General features: G+C 35.2%; 1 protein-coding gene across 6 annotated transcripts in view; it reads left to right on the forward strand.

Moving 5' to 3' along the window:
- Nucleotides 1-17,846, forward strand: part of HDAC9 (histone deacetylase 9) — a 599,202-nt gene that overhangs the window by 209,642 nt on the left and 371,714 nt on the right. For 5 of the 6 annotated variants that reach the window (XM_040260622.1, XM_040260619.1, XM_040260620.1 and 2 more), the window contains one exon: nucleotides 1,565-1,828. In XM_040260622.1, the coding sequence (XP_040116556.1) occupies nucleotides 1,565-1,828 (264 nt within the window). Of the gene's footprint in view, nucleotides 1-1,564; nucleotides 4,196-17,846 lie in introns of those variants that run through there. The other variant, XM_040260624.1, reaches the window with a different exon arrangement.

Genomic DNA, 17,846 nt, shown 5'->3' on the forward strand with positions numbered 1-17,846 from the left:
ACATCCTCCTGTCCATCCTTCATTTCTGATGTCTCAGCCTCTTCAGTGAAACTTTCCTAAATCGCCTCTCTCCTGTTTCAGCTAGTGTGTATTCTTATAACATGCTGTATTGCTCCCTTTATCATTTACCATACTTGAAAATAAGAATAAATTTGTGCATCTGTTTGGTGCCTTTCTAACACTCAAAACTGAAAGCTCCCTGAGGGCAGGACAATGGCTGTTTCCCCAGTGCCTAGCAGAGTGTCTGAAACATAGTTGGCACTCAGTAAATACTGGCTGAACGAATGAATGAAAACTCCCAGTATAATTCTTACTACAGTGAAATTGAAGGGCTTTGTCAGCATACGCAAGGCCATTTGAGGTTGTGAGCACTGGAGGAAAGTCTGAGGTTAAGACACCCTTCAAAATTTGAGTCCTTATATATTCTAAACCTACAGGATGTGTCTAGTTTTGCAAAACATAGGTGTGAGTGGGAGATAAATTTGAATTTTTTCATAGAAAAGTCTGTATTCATGATTTTTGTGTTGGTATTCTAACTGTGCTGCTCATCACAATAGTTGGTATGTTGCTTAAATGGGTACCGACTCAGCAGGAAATTCTAACCACTCTTTGAAACACAGTTCAGGATATCTGCAGATAACCAGTCAGTAGGCTCCTTGTCAAATGAAACAAAAGACCTATGTGAGATGAAATCATCTTGAGAACTTTTCCCCATATAACAAGTTTTTATACCATGGCATTTTGCTATTGTTCAATTTAGGTGTATTGCCAATTATCTTTTTAAATTATAATTCATATACTTCTAGAGATTAAATATGATTTAATTTACAAAATAAAAGGTCTAAATAATTTTCAAATTCAAAACTGATTCCTTGTTATGTTCCTATTCTTTAATTTATATTTGGATATTAATAAAAAATTTTGTGCTATCACTAAATTCTGCATCTTTTTGAAGTTCAAGATTTCAAAGTCAATATTTCCACTTTTCAGAAGTATACATAGGTCTTTTATCATTTGACCATTTAGGTATAGGAAAATTAACAGACAAGAAACACTCTTAGAATTTGTGCTACTGTCTTATACCGTGGTTGCCATTTATTGGAAAATGAGATTGGGGAAGTTTTTCATTACCTTTCTATTAATATTATTTCTGTTATACTTTCTTCTTTTAGGGAAAAAAAATTCTCAGGTTTGCCTGGATTAAATTGATTCATTACAACCTGTCCTTTGTGACAGTTTCATGGTTTCCAAAGGAAAAGTTCATTATTTGCCCTTTTCCCACCATTTTTTAAGTCGGTTAAACAGTGAACTATTTTTTTTTAAAAAGACATTTAAAGACCTCATTCCCTGCCTAGGACACCAATACAGTATGGAATTGGTGGGACTGCTTCAGATTTAGTATTACTGAAGAATTTCACTGCATACAAATTCATTCAGAAAATGATCCTCAAAGATTAGAAATCAGGGTGTACTGAGGTAGAATTATAGGAAATCAAAGGATATATTACTGCTCTGTTACCGCCAAGAACCACTGAATATTGAACCCCTGAACACTCTCTTCTAGCTGCTTTCGAAATCTATTGAACAACTGAAGCAACCAGGCAGTCACCTCGAGGAAGCGGAGGAAGAGCTTCAGGGGGACCAAGCGATGCAGGAAGACAGAGCGCCCTCTAGTGGCAACAGCACTAGGCGTGACAGCAGTGCTTGTGTGGATGACACATTGGGACAAGCTGGTGCTGTGAAGGTCAAGGAGGAACCCGTGGACAGTGATGAAGATGCTCAGATCCAGGAAATGGAATCTGGGGAGCAGGCTGCTTTTATGCAACAGGTAATAGGCAAAGATTTAGCTCCAGGATTTGTAATTAAAGTCATTATCTGAATATGAAATGCATTGCTGGTTTTGGTAAATGGATATTATTTCCTATCCATTTATATCTCTGAATGATTTGACTTTAGTGTTTAAGGATTCTGATTAATGCAGATATATCTATATATAGATCTTTCTATATACTGATCTCTATATAGATGGCAAGGTTTCTTGAAACTCTACTGTTAAGGAAATACCTGTTACACTAAAATTATACTACATCAGAATCCAAGTGATTAATAGGCTTTTAATTCATCCCAAAGCCTGACCCACCAATTACTTCTAAGGAAAACGAACTCACTGTTGGTTTTAGTTTATCTGTTGAGGTCAGTGACTGCTGGATAGTTTTCCAGTCTGATCAATGAAACATTTTATTAGTTATTGATTTTTTTTTTGATATGTAGAATTCAATTTTCACATTGTTGTACATAATGTATCATACTACAGTCTTGAACCCTATTAAAGTTAGTCAGCCCCTTCCTTCCTCTCTCTTTTTTTGTTAAGTGAAATGTTCTGGTTACTATGCCAGTAGTCCTAGGTTATTGTATAGATTGCAGTTGAAAATATTAGGAATAGAGGTGGTTCTAAATATATAGATGCAAAGTACAGCATTATTTTAAATATCACATTATGTCTCACCTAGTACTGCTCATTTCATTTTTATCCTGTGTTATTTGATGACATTGTTTATTGAAAAAGATCAAATGAAGCAGATGCAAATGTTGGCAAGAACTACCGTGCCGCTTTGTGGTCCAATCAGATACAATATTGTATCTCCAGCTGTGGAAAAAATAGTAACAGTATGATTATTATCTGATCTGAAGTCAAAAATCATGTTTAAAAGAAGAAGATGTGTCATGCTTGATAATCATTATCACTAGGATCTCTTCAGTATAATTCCATAATGACACAATGTATACCATACTATTTTGGCAAATAAAAAATTAGGAAAGTTAGGTTTAACAAAAGAATCTACTTGTACATAATGCACCTTCAGAAGGACTATGTCCTTTGATGCTATGAAATGCAAACAACTTTGAAGGCAACAGAAGACTGTTTATTTAAGTCAGTTCTTTGTCAGGTTCCTGCTGTTCTACAGAAAACTGTTTCTATGAGGCTGAACAGGAAATGCCTTGTGGAAACAGGAAGTCCCAGTGATTCATGTACTGAGGAATGTAGGGAAAAAAACCGGAGGATAGTGTTTTACTCTGTCTGTTTTTAAAGGGCACTCTATGAATTGATTTATTGTCTAAGAAAATAACACCGCAAGTAGGGAAATTATTAAGGAAGCTTTTCACTGGAACATTTCCTTCATACTCTCTTTTGATATGTTTACCTTGTTTTATAGGTTTACTTTTGTTAAGCTAGTTAAAGATTCGTTGTATTAAGACCCCTTTAATATGGATAATCCAAATTGACCTAGAATCTTTGTGAGGTTTTTTTCTATTAAAATATTTATATTTCTAAATCCGAGGTATTTTAAGGTGTAGTATCCTGTTTCAAAGGAGATATAGCAGTTTTGCCAAATGTAGACCTTGTATAACTGTATGTTACTGGCACGTGTTGTTTACATTTTGCTGTGACATTTAAAAATATTTCTTAAAAAAGGTTACTGCTAAAGATACATTATCCTTTTTTAAAAAGTCTCCATTCAAAGTAAAGTAACATAACTAGAAGTTAGAATGTTTAAAACTTTTCCATATAATGAAAGTCCTTCGATAATTTGACAAATAGCTATAATAGGCAACACTTCCTACTACCAACATATTTTGGTTAATATATTCCTTCAGATTAAAATGACTTTTTGTCAGTTGTTTTGCATTAAAAATATGGCATTCCTAAGATAAAATTTTATATTTTTTCCATCTCATAAATATACATTTTATTTAAAATCTTTTTGCAATCTCATAAAAAAGGGATAGTGCATCTTTTAAAATACATTTTATTTGGGGAGGAACATGTGGCTGAGCAGGCTTTTGTATAATATTACTGCAAAGATATGTAATCACAAACCAAAAAAAAACTATTTTTTATAGTGTCATTTGAGAGAGCTTCATCAGTACAGTTGGTGGACATTAATTGTTTGAATTTGATAGTCTTTGAATTTAATCAAGAAACTACCTGGAACCAGTAAAAAGGAAAGCTGGACTTAAATAATCTTAGAACTAATTGGTAATTGTCTCTTTTAAAATCTACTGTATTTATTATAATTAACACCCTTGAAGGTGATCTCTTGTTTTGTGTTGTAAATATATTGTTTGTATGTTTCTCTTCTTGCCTTCTGTTATAAGTCTCTTCCTTTCTCAAATAAAGTTTTTTTTAAAAGATCCCCTTTCATACATATGGCTTTGTGTAAACTTGATATATTTAGTTGAATTTGAAACTCATGCACTAGGTCTCATATACCAAAATATATTGCCATTCTTTGTTGAAACAAGAAAATAAAGATATTTTGAGCAGTTACTTCTAATGCCATAAAAAATAATAAATCCAACAATAGTCACTTTAACCAATTTACAGCAGCCATTATCAGATAACAGACACATGTAAAATTTGTTGCAGTTTTATTTTCCCTGCGTGGCCTATTTCATATGTTATCATCTTTGATGTCAACTTCTAAATATAAAATTTTATATAAATAGATATCACTTTAAAAATTCTTTTTAAAAAGGTTAATATAATCCCTTGATATAACAAACACTCAATAAATATTAAAATGAATAATTTTCTGTATCATAATAGTTATATCTACTACTGTAAGAACCTGACCTACAAGTACAAAGTGACAGTATATAAAGAAAAGAGTAATTAAATGACCTCCCTTTATATGGAAACAATTATTATAATAGTAATATGAAGAACGAGGAGCCTGAGTCAGGTGAAGGGGCCTGGACCATACAGGAGCCATGCTCATTGCTCCTTTTCTGCTCAGTTGCAAGCAAAACATTACTTCATAATCTGTTATTATGTGTATTTGGTTCAATAAGTTAAAAATATTTGTCTTATATTCTTCAGTTCCCTTAATCTAAACTTCAGTAGTGTCACATGAGTTAAAACTAATTCTGTAGCTAATATCATTTACTATTACAAAAGGGATTATCATTCTATAAGCCTGTAAATTTGATAATGTGGTCAGACTTGTGGGAAATATCACTGATGCTAGTCATAATTTCCTGAAAACTGCCTTTGGACTATAAAATTGTAAGATTACTTGCTTCTAGAGATCCTTAAAAAGCTGGAGAAATCAATTAGATAATGATTTTATACTATACATTTGATTTCACAAGTGTAAAGGGACTGTTTCAGTATGTATCAATGTTAGAAGCTCTTCTGTTTTCTGAAGAAAATAGTTTTTGCCAACAATGAATAACCATTTACGTTTCTTCCTCTATTCGTTAAGGCCTTCCCGCTTGGTGAAGTGGGCTGCTGAAATGGAGACTGCTACTTTATATAGGTTTAAGAAAGACAGCTTTTTTTTAAAAAAAATTGTGTTTCTTCATACTTATTTTTTTCTAAAATATGTCAAAAAGAAATTAAGATACTAAACATTTTTTTGAAACCGACTATTCAACAGATATATAGGTGGACAGCAGTATTTTTTTAATTTGGCATTCCTTTGTGACTTTTTCCACTAACAGAAATATACAATTGTGGGTATATAATGATGGGTTAACAATGATAAATAATCCAGGTTTACAAATTATAACCGATTATATTATAACCAATTAGAATCTCATATATATATATATATGAGATTATATATATGTGTGTATATATATATATATATATATACACACACACACACACACACACACACAAGAGAAAGAGTTTGAGAGGTAGATTACCATTCCGTTTATTATTTATCATTCCTCCAACTGGGTTTTAAAGGGAAAGTATGGGTGGGGGGCAATCAAAGAACTCAGACAGATGAAACAGAATATGAGAAATGTAACTCTTCAGACTTTATTTATTTTTTAAAAGTTGTCTATTCTCACTTTATAATAATTTCTTTAAGGCTTGTAGATGGTAGGGTTTAGACAATGCAACTTTGGGAGACCATTTGATTTAAAAGAAGACTTTTATTTTTAACTGTTGCAAATATATTATATACTCAGTATTGTTATAAACACTTTACATCTGTTAACACATTAGTCCTCACAACAGCCTTACAGGGTCAGTATTATTGTCCCATTGTAGAGATGAGGGCCTTGGGACACAGAATAAGTCAAATCAAGTCAAGGTCACCCAGTCAGTGGCAGTCTGGCTCCAGTTTGAACCTCGGCAATCCCATACCAGCCCTTGTTCTCAGCCTCTACCACTGAGCTGTATTTGTGCAACAACTCTCCTTTCATGTCTAAGTTTATGAAATCATTAGCACTTTCTTCTCTCTCTCTTTGCCCATCAGCATTTCCAAACTGTTTTGAATCAGTTTCCTCTTTTGGTCACTGCTGTAAGTAAAGAGATTGTTGTTTAGTTGCCAAGTCATGTCTGGCTCTTTTTGTGACCCCATGGACTGTAGACTACCAGGCTTTTCTGTCTTTGGGATTTTCCAGGCAAGAATACTGGAGTGGGTTACCATTTACTTCACCAGGGGATCTTTTCAACCCAGGGATCAAACAAGCATCTCCTGCATTGGTAGGTGGATTCTTTACTGCTGAGCCACCAGGGAAGCCCACAGAAGTCAATATAGATGTTGTAAAAAGGAAAAACAAGGATGTTTGTCTTGAGTTGTAGACCTCCTAAGTGGTTTTCCTATTGAAAGATGCAGAGAGATTGTCTTGAGGGAATCTGTTGACAGTTGGTATTCTGACCACACCCCACAGAGGTTCTGATCTTGTCCAAAGAGTGCAGGAATCTATGTTTTTCAAGCCCATTGTGCTCTGGAGGCTGCCAGGGCCCTACACCACTTCTTAAAATGTGTCTTGATTTTTCATAGCTTTTACCTATAATCCTTGGATTCTCCGATTCATTGTTTTCATAGTCGACTGTCTGGTATTTCTTGTAGATTGTTCTGTTTCACCTGCATGTTAACTCAACTATAGGCTGAGTATAGTTGTAGTATAACTATAGGTTTCTGTATTTACTGCAGTTACTACTTCGATTTTTGTCCTTTTAGTTTCTCTCTTCTGATTGAATAATTTCTTAGCCTGTTGTGTGTGTGCGTGCTGCGTTGTTTCAGTTGTGTCCAACTCTGCAACCCTATGGACTGCAGCTTGCCAGGCTCCTCTGTCCACGGGATTCTCCAGGCAGGAATACTGGAATAGGTTGCCATGCTCTCCCTCCAGGGGATCTTCCCGACCCAAGGGTCTCTTATATCTCCTGCATTGGCAGGAAGGTTCTTTACCACTAGCGCCACCAGGGAACCCCTCTTAACCTATTATAGAGTATTAATTCACCAACACTTTGCAAATTATTTTTCCTCAGAATTTCTGAGCTATTTGTGGTATGTTCTTTGTGTGTGTGTGTGTGTTTTATTGAGATGAAATTCATATAACATAAAATGCACCATCTTAACCATTTTAAAGTGTAGAATTCAGTCGTCAGCATTCAAATTTTAGTATATTTGTGGGCTTCCCTGGTGGCTTAGATGGTAAAGAATCTGCCTGCAATGAAGGAGACCCAGGTTCGATCTCTTGGTCAGGAAGATCCCCTGGAGAATGGAATCCACTCCAGTATTCTTGCCTGGGAAATCCTATAGACAGAGGAGCTTGGCAGGCTATAGTCCATGGGGTCTCAGAGTCAGACACAACTGAGTGACTAAGCAAAAAAATAATAATAATATATTCACGATGATGTACAGTGATCACTACTTACTAATTCCAGAACATTTTCATCGCCTCAAAGAAATTCTGTACAGTTAAGTGATCGCTCTTCATACTCTCTCTTCCAACTCCTAGGAATCACTCATCTAATTTATGTGCCTATAGATTTGCCTTTTGTGGACATTTCATATAAATGAAATCATATACTGTGTGGCTTTTTGTGAGTCTATGTCTGGCTTCTTTCACTTTTCATATTATTTTCAGGTTCATCCATGTTGCATCAGGTATCAGTACTTTATTTTTCTTATGTTTGGATAATAGTCTGTTGTATGAACGCACTATGTTTTGCTTATCTCTTCATCAGTTGATGGATATTTGGATTGCTTTCATTTTTTGGCTTTTATGAATAATGCTGCTGTGAACATTTGTGTACAAATGTTTGTTCTAACATGTTTTCAGTGTTTGATGGTATGTAGACCTAAGAGTGAAATTACTGGGTCATCTGGTAACTCTGTTTAAGTTTTAAGGAACTGCTGAATTGTTTTCCACAGTGGCTAAACGATTTTATATTCCCACTAGCAATGCATGGGGAGTTCCAGTTCCTCCACATCCTCTCTAACATTTGTTATTTTCTTTTTTTCTTTTTTTTATTGTTATCACCCTAGTGGTTGTGAAATGTTTGTTCATTGTTGTTTTGATTTCTATTTCACTAATGACTAATGAAATTGAACATTTTTTTCATTTAGTTACTGACTATTTGCTTATCTTCTTTGGAGAAATGCCTAGTTAGGTCTTTTGCCCATTTTTTTTTAAGCATTTAAACCTCTCTCAGCATCTTTACTACAATCTCACCACGTGAACTGGGGCAGGCAGAAAAGCCTTTCTGGCATCATGATTTTTTAAAATTTATTTTTAATTGGAGGACAATTGCTTTGCAATATTGTGTTGACTTCTGCCGTACAACAAAGTGAATCAGCCGTAAGTATGCATATGTCCCCTCCCTCTTGAACCTCCGCCTCCCTCCCCATCCCCCCCCACCCCACCACCCCCTGCCCCTGCCAGGTTGTCAGAGAGCACTGAGCTGAGCTCCTCCTGTTGTACAGCAACTTCCCATTAGCTCTCTATTGTACATAGTGTAATATGTTTTAAAGCTACTCTCTCAGTTTGTCCCATGCTCTCCTTCCCCTGCTTTTGCCCATTTTTTAATTGCCCTGTCTTTTTACTGTTGAGTCATAAGAGATTTTAAATATATTCTGGTTGTGCATGCTAAGTTGCTTCAGTTGTGTCTGACTCTTTGCAACCTGTGGACTGTAGCCTGCCAGGCTCCTCTGTCCATGGGATTCTCCAGGCAAGAATACTGGAGTGGGTTGCCAGGCCCTCCCTCCTCCAGGGAATCTTCCCTACACAGGGATGGAACCCACTCTCTTCTGTCTCCTGTGTTGGCAGGCAGGTTTTCACCGCTAGTGCCACCTGGATGCTAGACCATTATCATGTAAATGAGTTGCAAATATTTTCTCCCATTGCATGGGTTGTCCTCTCATCTTCCTGATAGTGTCTTTTGATGCACAAACATTTTTAACTTTATTGAAGTCTATTCATCTATTTTTTTATCTTGTTATGAATATGTTGCTTAATGTGGCAAAGATTTGTACCTATGTTTCCTTCTAAGCATTTTATAATTTTATAACTTACTTTTAGGTATTTGATCTTTTTTGAGTTATATACATTATTTCTCCCTGCTTTGTGTTTTTTTTTTAAAGAGATGAGAATTTACTGATTGTTGAGCTCCACTTGCTCTTGCATCGTCTCCATTTACCTCATTTCTCGTTGATCTGGTCTTGCTTTTCCACTATCCTGGTGTTCTCTGTTGCTTCCAAGATTTCCATGGTACTTACTTTTTTTTTCTTGTCAATTAAATGCTATAATCTTGACGTTTATTATATCTAATAAAACTGGAAAATGTTCTGTATTTTTCCTTTAAGAAATGCTTTTTTCCTTGTGATCTTTAAAAACCAAGTCAAATTTATTGTTCTTCATTTATATAACTTGAAAATTCTATCTTGGTGTTATCATTTTTACTTATGTCTGCATTGCATTTAAATTTTGTGGTGATGTTATTACGTTCAAGTCTTTTCCTTTTGTTCTCCTGTTAATGGAAGTTCTGCAAAGAATCCTGTATCTGTATTTCCAAACTGGTAGCCACGTGTAGCTATGAAAATTTAAAATGTGACTGATGTGAATTGAGATATGATTTAATAAAACATCAGATTTCAAAGACATAGTATAAAAATATATTTATTAATACCTAAGTAATGATGTCATACTGCCTTCCCTGGTGGCTCAGTGGTAAAGAACCACCTGACAATCCAGGAAACCTGTGTTCAGCCTCTGGGTCGGGAAGATCTCCTGGAGAAGGAAATGACAACCCACTCCAGTACTCTTGCCTAGAGAATCCCATGGACAGAGGAGCCGAGTGGGCTGTAACCCACCGGGTCACAAAAGAGTCAGACATGACGGTGGCTAAAACAACAATACCGAAGACGTATATTGATTACATATAAAAAATAGTATTCTTAATGTATTAGGTTATATAACATTATTACAATTTATGTTTCTTGCCTTATTTTCCCCCTTTAATGTGGCTGTTAGAGTATTTAAGACTGTATATGTAGCTTGCATTTGTGATCTGCATTCTGTTAGTATACAACACTGCTTTTAGATCATCTTCCTTTCATGTTTAATAGATGGATCTCACTACCTCATTTTGGAAATAGTTGGATATAAAATCTGAACAAATGGATATTTGCTCTTGCCAATATCTTTCTATTGCTGTTATTTAGTCTAATAAATAGGTATAAAATGTGTTAATGAGATCTGTGGCACCTTAAGGGTTTAAGGATCTCTTTACTCTTTACCTTAAAGACAACTCAAAGTCTATCAATGTGTTTTATTAATACTGTCAGTCTTAAAGACAGTTCACTCACTACTCTACTCTCATCTCAGTTGATAAGTTTATCTTCTGAAAGTGTACTGCTTCTTCTCACTCTTCCATTTCTGTCTCTCAAACCACCATTGAGACACTGGGATGGATTATCAAGTCACCTTTGATCATCTCCTTCATCTATTTTTTTCTGAAAATATATATTATATTGAAGTATAGTTGACTTACAGTGTTTCAGGTACATAGCAAGGTGATTCTGTTTTATGTATACACATAAATTATTCTTGAGGTTATTTTCCATTATAGATTATTACAAGATATTGACTATAGTTCCCTGTGCTAACAGCTAACCTTCTTTATCTCTTATAAGCAGTTGGCACTCCTATTTCTGCTTTCCTTGCCATCATATTTCTTTACTCTGTCTTTGGCTCTGCTTTTCCCAGTCACTATCATAATTAATACTAAAACAAATTCCTTTCTAAAAACAAATCATTGCAAGAGCTTCCTTTCATTATCAGTGTCCTCTTTTACTAATTCAGTTAACTTACTGTCAAGTTACAATGCCACTTTTCCATTCTCTAAGGCATAACCTACAGTAACATCTTCCTAATCTCTTTATCGAAAGGCTATCATCCAGTTTCAGTCCTCATAATTCAACCTTTATATTCTGAGTGGTAACTTATCCTTTCCAATTTAACTTAATCACTTTCCATGCGAAGCAAATTTCCAATTTGGAGTTCCAGTTGCGTGAGTTTCAGCAAACTTTTTCACTCCCTGAAAAGTCCTTAACTTCCTTTTTCAAAATTTTCTCTTTCTCTGATTTCTCTAATCCACCCAAACTATTCTGTCAACTTAGAATCAATTCCATAGGACTTACCACATAGTTTTTTCTTTTATTATTATCCTCCTTTTAAAGCAAGGGAAAACATACAGTGCTTTTTGAATGATTTTTGTTTTACATTTCTCTTATTCAGATTTCTTAATGGTTAAAGGATATTTTCTTCCATGTCATGATTACAGGTTCACTTTTGTTTTCTAATGTGAAATGTAGATTCAGTGTTCACTTATTGGACTACTTACTGTGTTGAATGTCTGCATTAGTAACATTTTCCTTAAGCTGGCTCTAGTAATAATAGTTACTGTTTCATTTTCAGCTAGGTGTAAGTGATGGAAATTTTTTCTTAATGAATTTGTTATTTGCTACTGCCCAGAACTTACGAGTTTATTTTCTTAATTTGTGTTCTGTATTAATCATTATTCAATTATAATATCTGATGGAAATTTTTAGATAAAAATACAATATCTTAATTTTCATAGCCTCTTTATAGTACAGGTATCTCAGAGATATTGTGAATTTAGTTCCAGAGCACTGCTATAAAGTGAGTCACACTAACTTTTTAGCTTCCCAGTGCATGTAAAAGTTATGTTTACACTAGAGTCTATTAAGTGTGCAATAGCAGTATGTCAAAAAATGTACACATATCTTAATTTGAAAATAAAGCTGTTGGGAAAATGGCACCAATAGATACTTGAGGCAGGTTTGCCCAAAACCTTCAATTTGTAAAAACACATAGTATCTTCAAAGTGCAGTAAAGTGAAGCACAATAAAATGAGGTATGTCTGAATTAATTTTTCTATGTCCATATAGTCTATATAATTTTTGGAACTTGGGGCTTGGAAAGAAGACAAAATTATTCATACTAAGAGAATGAGTCAACCTTACTTTTATGCATATTTAATTAAGGAAAACTATTTCTGAACCTAGAAATTATGTGTTGTTTTGACTGTGTATACCACAGACTTGAACAGTGGCACTGTCCTTGAGATTCATGTGTGGAACTGTGTTATAGGTGTAGCTGCCTAGTGATGACAATGCTAATTCCTTAGTTGGACTGAAGTTCCAACTCTTAACTTCATCTGCCAGCAACTCTACATCCAAATTACTTAATTCTGCTGAGCCTCATTTGCTGGTTTATAAAATGTGATGAACAATTCTTATTTTTATCGGGGATTTATAAAACAAATGGATTTATCTGAGTAATACCAATGCATGCTAGCAAAATTGATGCTGAGTAAAAATTATCAAATGTTATTAATATTATTGAGAACTTCTTGAAACTTTAGTAACTTTCTTTTTTCTTCTTGGCTGGAACCTAGCTCACACTCAATTTCACTTTATAATAATGAGTAACTTTCTCTTCAGTAACTAAAGAAACCTTAGAACAGTGCTTCCCCATCTTTTCGATGTTCCGGCTCACTCAGAAAATGGCAATAGATACACAGCATGGGTCCCTGCAGGAGGCTGCTTCGGCTGTTCCTTCCTGTCCCAAGGACTGTGAGTGAGCAGTCTAGAATCAATTGAACTGCAGCCCTTTCGTGACTCGAGGGGCAGTACGCTAGTTGGATTGTTCTTTGGGAGACCCTGTGAGTACCTGTCTCCTCTCTTCCTCTCATTCCCTTTCCATCTGTCTCCTTTCACCTCCCATAAAAAGAACCCCAGATTTATTTCATCATTTTTCAACCAAAGATTCACCAAATTTAAGTCAACTCTAGGTATAAATGATGCACATGATCTTAGTTCCAAAGAGTAGATTAGGAAAATACATTGATTTTAGGGAGGGTCTTCAGATAAGCTGTTGATACTCAGTTCTTCCCACCCTATTAAAGGATCAAGAAGCAAAACTCTGAAAATCTGCCTTGCCTAGGAGCCTATGTGACAGATTTTCTTCTCATATTTGCATTGGGCTCTTTTTCAAAACAGAGTGAAATAAACGAGTACTGAAATTTCTGTCTTTGTTTCTTAAGAAAATGCTCTGAGGGGTATTCATCTGGGATGGTGTGCAAAGTGGGGGCTCTGTTATCTCTGGCTTGGTTTGCTAAGTCTTTCCATCTTGAAACAAGAAATCTTGCAATGATTTCTTGATCTTAAGTGAATTGCTTCCTGAGTTTGAGTAGTCATCAGTCCTCTCTATTGCTTTCACTTAACGTGATAAAGAAACTTATTTCACACTGTATTTTTAGTATTTTAGATACGTTCTGGTCATGGTATAGTGGTGCTATCAAATTCCTTTTTTTGCTTTATACTTTATGAATTAAATTTAGCAGTTAGTTTTCTGGTATACATTTTAAATGATTTGATCTTTACTTCATTGCTTGAATTACCTGACAAACTTGTGAAAATATCCAACTTTATTCTTTTATTTTTTTATCTTCCTTACCTGATACATATTTTAAGTATTTCTGTATATCCTATAGCTTTATGTATGTGCAATAGTTAGTTGTACCTCAACATAATTAAATAGAGAAGCAGATTTAAAAAGCTGGGATATTTTTCCCTAGAAAGGGGCTCTCCTGAAGATTTTAAAAATGTTCAATTTTTAAAGTTCTGGATTTTTTTTTTCCCCATCATAATTAGGATTAAATTTTTGAAATGAGATTTTACTTTGGTTACTTTAACAGCCTAAACCATATTGGTTTTTTAATCTACTTTTTTTAAGTATAATTTACATACAAAAATCTGCTTATATCTATGTACACTTGGTGAATTTTGACAAATATGTACATCACAATCTAGATGTAGAATGTTTATACACTCTAAAGAGTTCTCTCCTGCTCCTTTTTAATCAATCCTCCACCCCCAGTCTCTGCTGGCAAACCATCTGTTTCCTGTCATTGCACATTAATTTTGATTTTTGTAGAATTTCATATAAATAAATCACATAAAAAGTCTGTGATATTTTCAGTCTTTTCTTTTAGTCAAAAATGCTTCTGACATCCATCCATGTGCATACCAGTAAAATGGTCTTTTTTTAATTGCCAAATAGTATTCCATTATATCAGTATGCCACGATTTGCTTGTGCATTCGTCCACTGATGGGCATGTAAGTTATTTCCAAGTATGGACAGTTATGAATAAAGCTGCAGTCAATATTGTATTCAAGTATTAGTAGACAATTGCCTTTATTTCTTTGAGTAAATATCTAGGGTTAGTAGTACTGATTTGTATGTTAAGTGTATATTTAGCTTTATTTTAAAAAGCTGCCAAAATATTTGTGGTTGGATATTTTACACTGTCATCAGCTATGTATGAGAATTTCTGTTGCCAGCACTTGGTATTTTCAGATGTTTTTTACTTTATATATTCTAGTGGATGTGTGGTAGATTCTCATGGCTCTGTGTCCCCTGGTGTCTTGTGATGTGACTTACTTTTCTTGTGCTTATTGGCCATTTGTAGATCTTCTTTGGTAAACTGTCAATTCAGCTATGTTGCATGAGTTTTACTGAAGCATTTGTCTTTATTACTGGGTATAGGAGTAACGTATATTCAGGACACAGTTCATTTCTAGATGTATGTATGCGTTGCAAATATTCTCACCTAAACCTATAGCTCGTCTTTTATTTTGAAGAGTAGAATGTTTGAATTTTAGTATGTCCCAATCTGTCATTTTATTCTTCTAAGATTAGTGCTTTAGTGTCCTATTCAAGAAAGATTTGCTTTTATATTCTCTCCTTTTAGTTTATTTTTTAAGTTTAAGGCAAAGAGCCATTTTGAGTCATATAATTTTGTGTATGAAGAAAGGCTGAAGATCATTTTCTTACCTAGGGTAGCCAAAGTTTTCAACACCAGTTTTTGTAAGGATTGTACTTGTTCCTTTGAATTATCCTGGCGTTGTTGTTAGGAATCAATTGAACTTATGTGTGTGAGCAAATTTATGAACTCTTTCCTTTATTCCATTGATCTATATGTCTACATGCGTGCATGCTAAGTCACTTCAGTCATGTCCGACTCTTTGCCAACTATGGACTGTGGCCCTCCAGGCTTCTCTGTCCATGGGAGTCTCCAGGAGTGGGTTTCCAATGCCCACCTCCGGGGGATCTTCCCAACCCAGGGATCTAATCCGAGTTTCCTTACATCACTTGCATTAGCAGGCGAATTCTTGACCACTAGCACCACCTGGGAAGCACGTCTACGCCAAAGCCACAGAATCTGGATTAACGTTGCTTTATAGCAAGTCTTGAAATCAGATAATGTATTTTTATTCTGCTTGTTTTTAAGCTTTTACACATACAACTTGATTATAATTTACCTCTATGGCATTTTCTTTGTTTGCATCCTGCTTTTGTTCACTGAGCTTCTTGTATCTGTGGCTTTGCACTTTTTAAAAGTTGGGGACACGTCAAGCATTGTTCATTCTAATATTTTCACTCTCTTTCTTTGGAGACTCCAGTTATACCTAGGTCAGACCGCTTGATACTGTCTCACAAGTCTGTAAGTCTCGGTCCATTTTTTATTACACTTAATTCTATTTCAGTTTGTGTAGTTTATATTACTGTACTCATCTTTTCTTCCTAGTGAAAACTTCTTTTAGTCACACCCATCAAATTGTTCATTTTAAGGTGTTATATTTTTCAGATCTACAAGTTCCATTTGGTTCTTATATATGATTTCCATTTATGTCTTCATTATATTCATATTTTCCTTTAAATCCTTGAGCATATTTATATTTAAGTCTATTTCTGCTTTTGTATTCTCTGCCATTTCTGTGTCGGCTACTACTGCTTAATTTTTCTCTTAGATGTCTTACTACTCCTTTCACTGTAGAGTAAATTTTCATTAGATGTCAGATAATTTAAATCAATTGTCTTTCTTTAAAGAACATTGATTACTTTAGCTTTTTCGAGACTTGTCTTTAAATTTTGTTAGAGCAAGTCTATAGAATTATTGACTCTAACTCTGGTTTTTCTCTCTTACTAAGTGGTGAACTCTCTGGGCCTCTACTGAACAGTCTGAGATGATCCTAGGGAGTTAATAATCTTAGCCTTGCGCCCTGGGGCAGGGTTGAGGATGGAAAGGGGAAGATGGGATTCAGTAAAGTATAAAGAGACAAATACAATATTTTGGGGAGGAGGAAGGAGCTGGTTTAGCTTACTGTTAGGCCTGGCTTCACTTTCAAAGGTTGTCACTAACAGGCTTCTACCAAGTCAGTTCTTCCTTATGGCTTGACTATTTTCTCTTAGGCTTTAAATTTCTTGGATTTTTAGTTATCTTTACATTCAGCTTCCCTGGTGGCTCAGATGGTAAAGAATCTGCCTGCAATGCAGGAGACCAGGGTTTGATCCCTGGGTCAGGAAGATCCCCTGGAGACAGAAAAAGCAACCCACTCCAGTACTCTTGCCTGGAGAAGTCCATGGACAGAGGAGCCTGGTGGGCTACAGTCCATAGAGTCGCAAAGAGTCGGACACAGTTGAAGCCACTTAGCACACACATGCATTAATTCTGAAGGCATACATGAAGGGAACAAAAGTTAATGGTTTCTTACCGATTTCTGTTGTGTACACACATAGACTGAATGGGCATTGCTAACCTGTCTGTATTAGATGACCTTTTGGCATCCTACAATTATATAGAATAAACCAAGTTAAAAACAGCAATGCCAGGAAATTTTCAAAAACATTTCAAACCAATTTGAAGAGTTAGATTCCACCACTCTCCCTCTCTGATTTCCTCCCTCCCTCTTTCCTTCCTTTCTTTCTCTGTCCTTCCCTCTCCCCAACTAATCCCCCCCTTTTATTTTCTGAATAATATTGAATCCCAGTAAATTGAGCATGTTTTTGTAGTTAAAGATTATACCATAATCTTATTAGATTATTGTTCATCAACTCAGTAAACTCTTTCATGTATTTATAGTAAAAAATCATAAATCTAGTGAAAATTCTTTAGTTCAAGTATGAAAAGCATAAATAATGAAATACTTAGAACATCTGAATACTGGCTACCATAAAAGAAAATTTTACCAAAAAAATACTGAGTACCACTTACTTTTGTATATTATGCTGCTGCTGCTAAGTCGCTTCAGTTGTGTCTGACACTGTGTGACCCCATAGACGACAGCCCACCAGGCTCCTCGTCCCTGGGATTCTCCAGGCAAGAACACTGGAGTGGGTTGCCATTTCCTTCTCCAATGCATGAAAGTGAAAAGGGAAAGTGAAGTCGCTCAGTCGTGTCTGGCTCTTTGCAACCCCATGGACTGCAGCCCACCAGGCTCCTCCATCCATGGGATTTTCCAGGCAAGAGTACTGGAGTGGGGTGCCATTGCTTCTCTGTATATTATACCACATATTTAATATTTCTGTTTAAACAGAGACTTGATCTTCATTGATTGTTAACTTTCTGTGTCTTCCGGTTAAAATTATCTTACCATCTTTTAATTTAGGATTCCTATGAAGCAGTTTTCTTGCCTTTAGTTTTCCATCACCATACTTCTTTATGTAAGAC

The sequence above is a fragment of the Oryx dammah genome, unplaced genomic scaffold (genome assembly GCF_014754425.2).
Source record: "Oryx dammah isolate SB20612 unplaced genomic scaffold, SCBI_Odam_1.1 HiC_scaffold_18, whole genome shotgun sequence".
NCBI lineage: Eukaryota > Metazoa > Chordata > Mammalia > Artiodactyla > Bovidae > Oryx > Oryx dammah.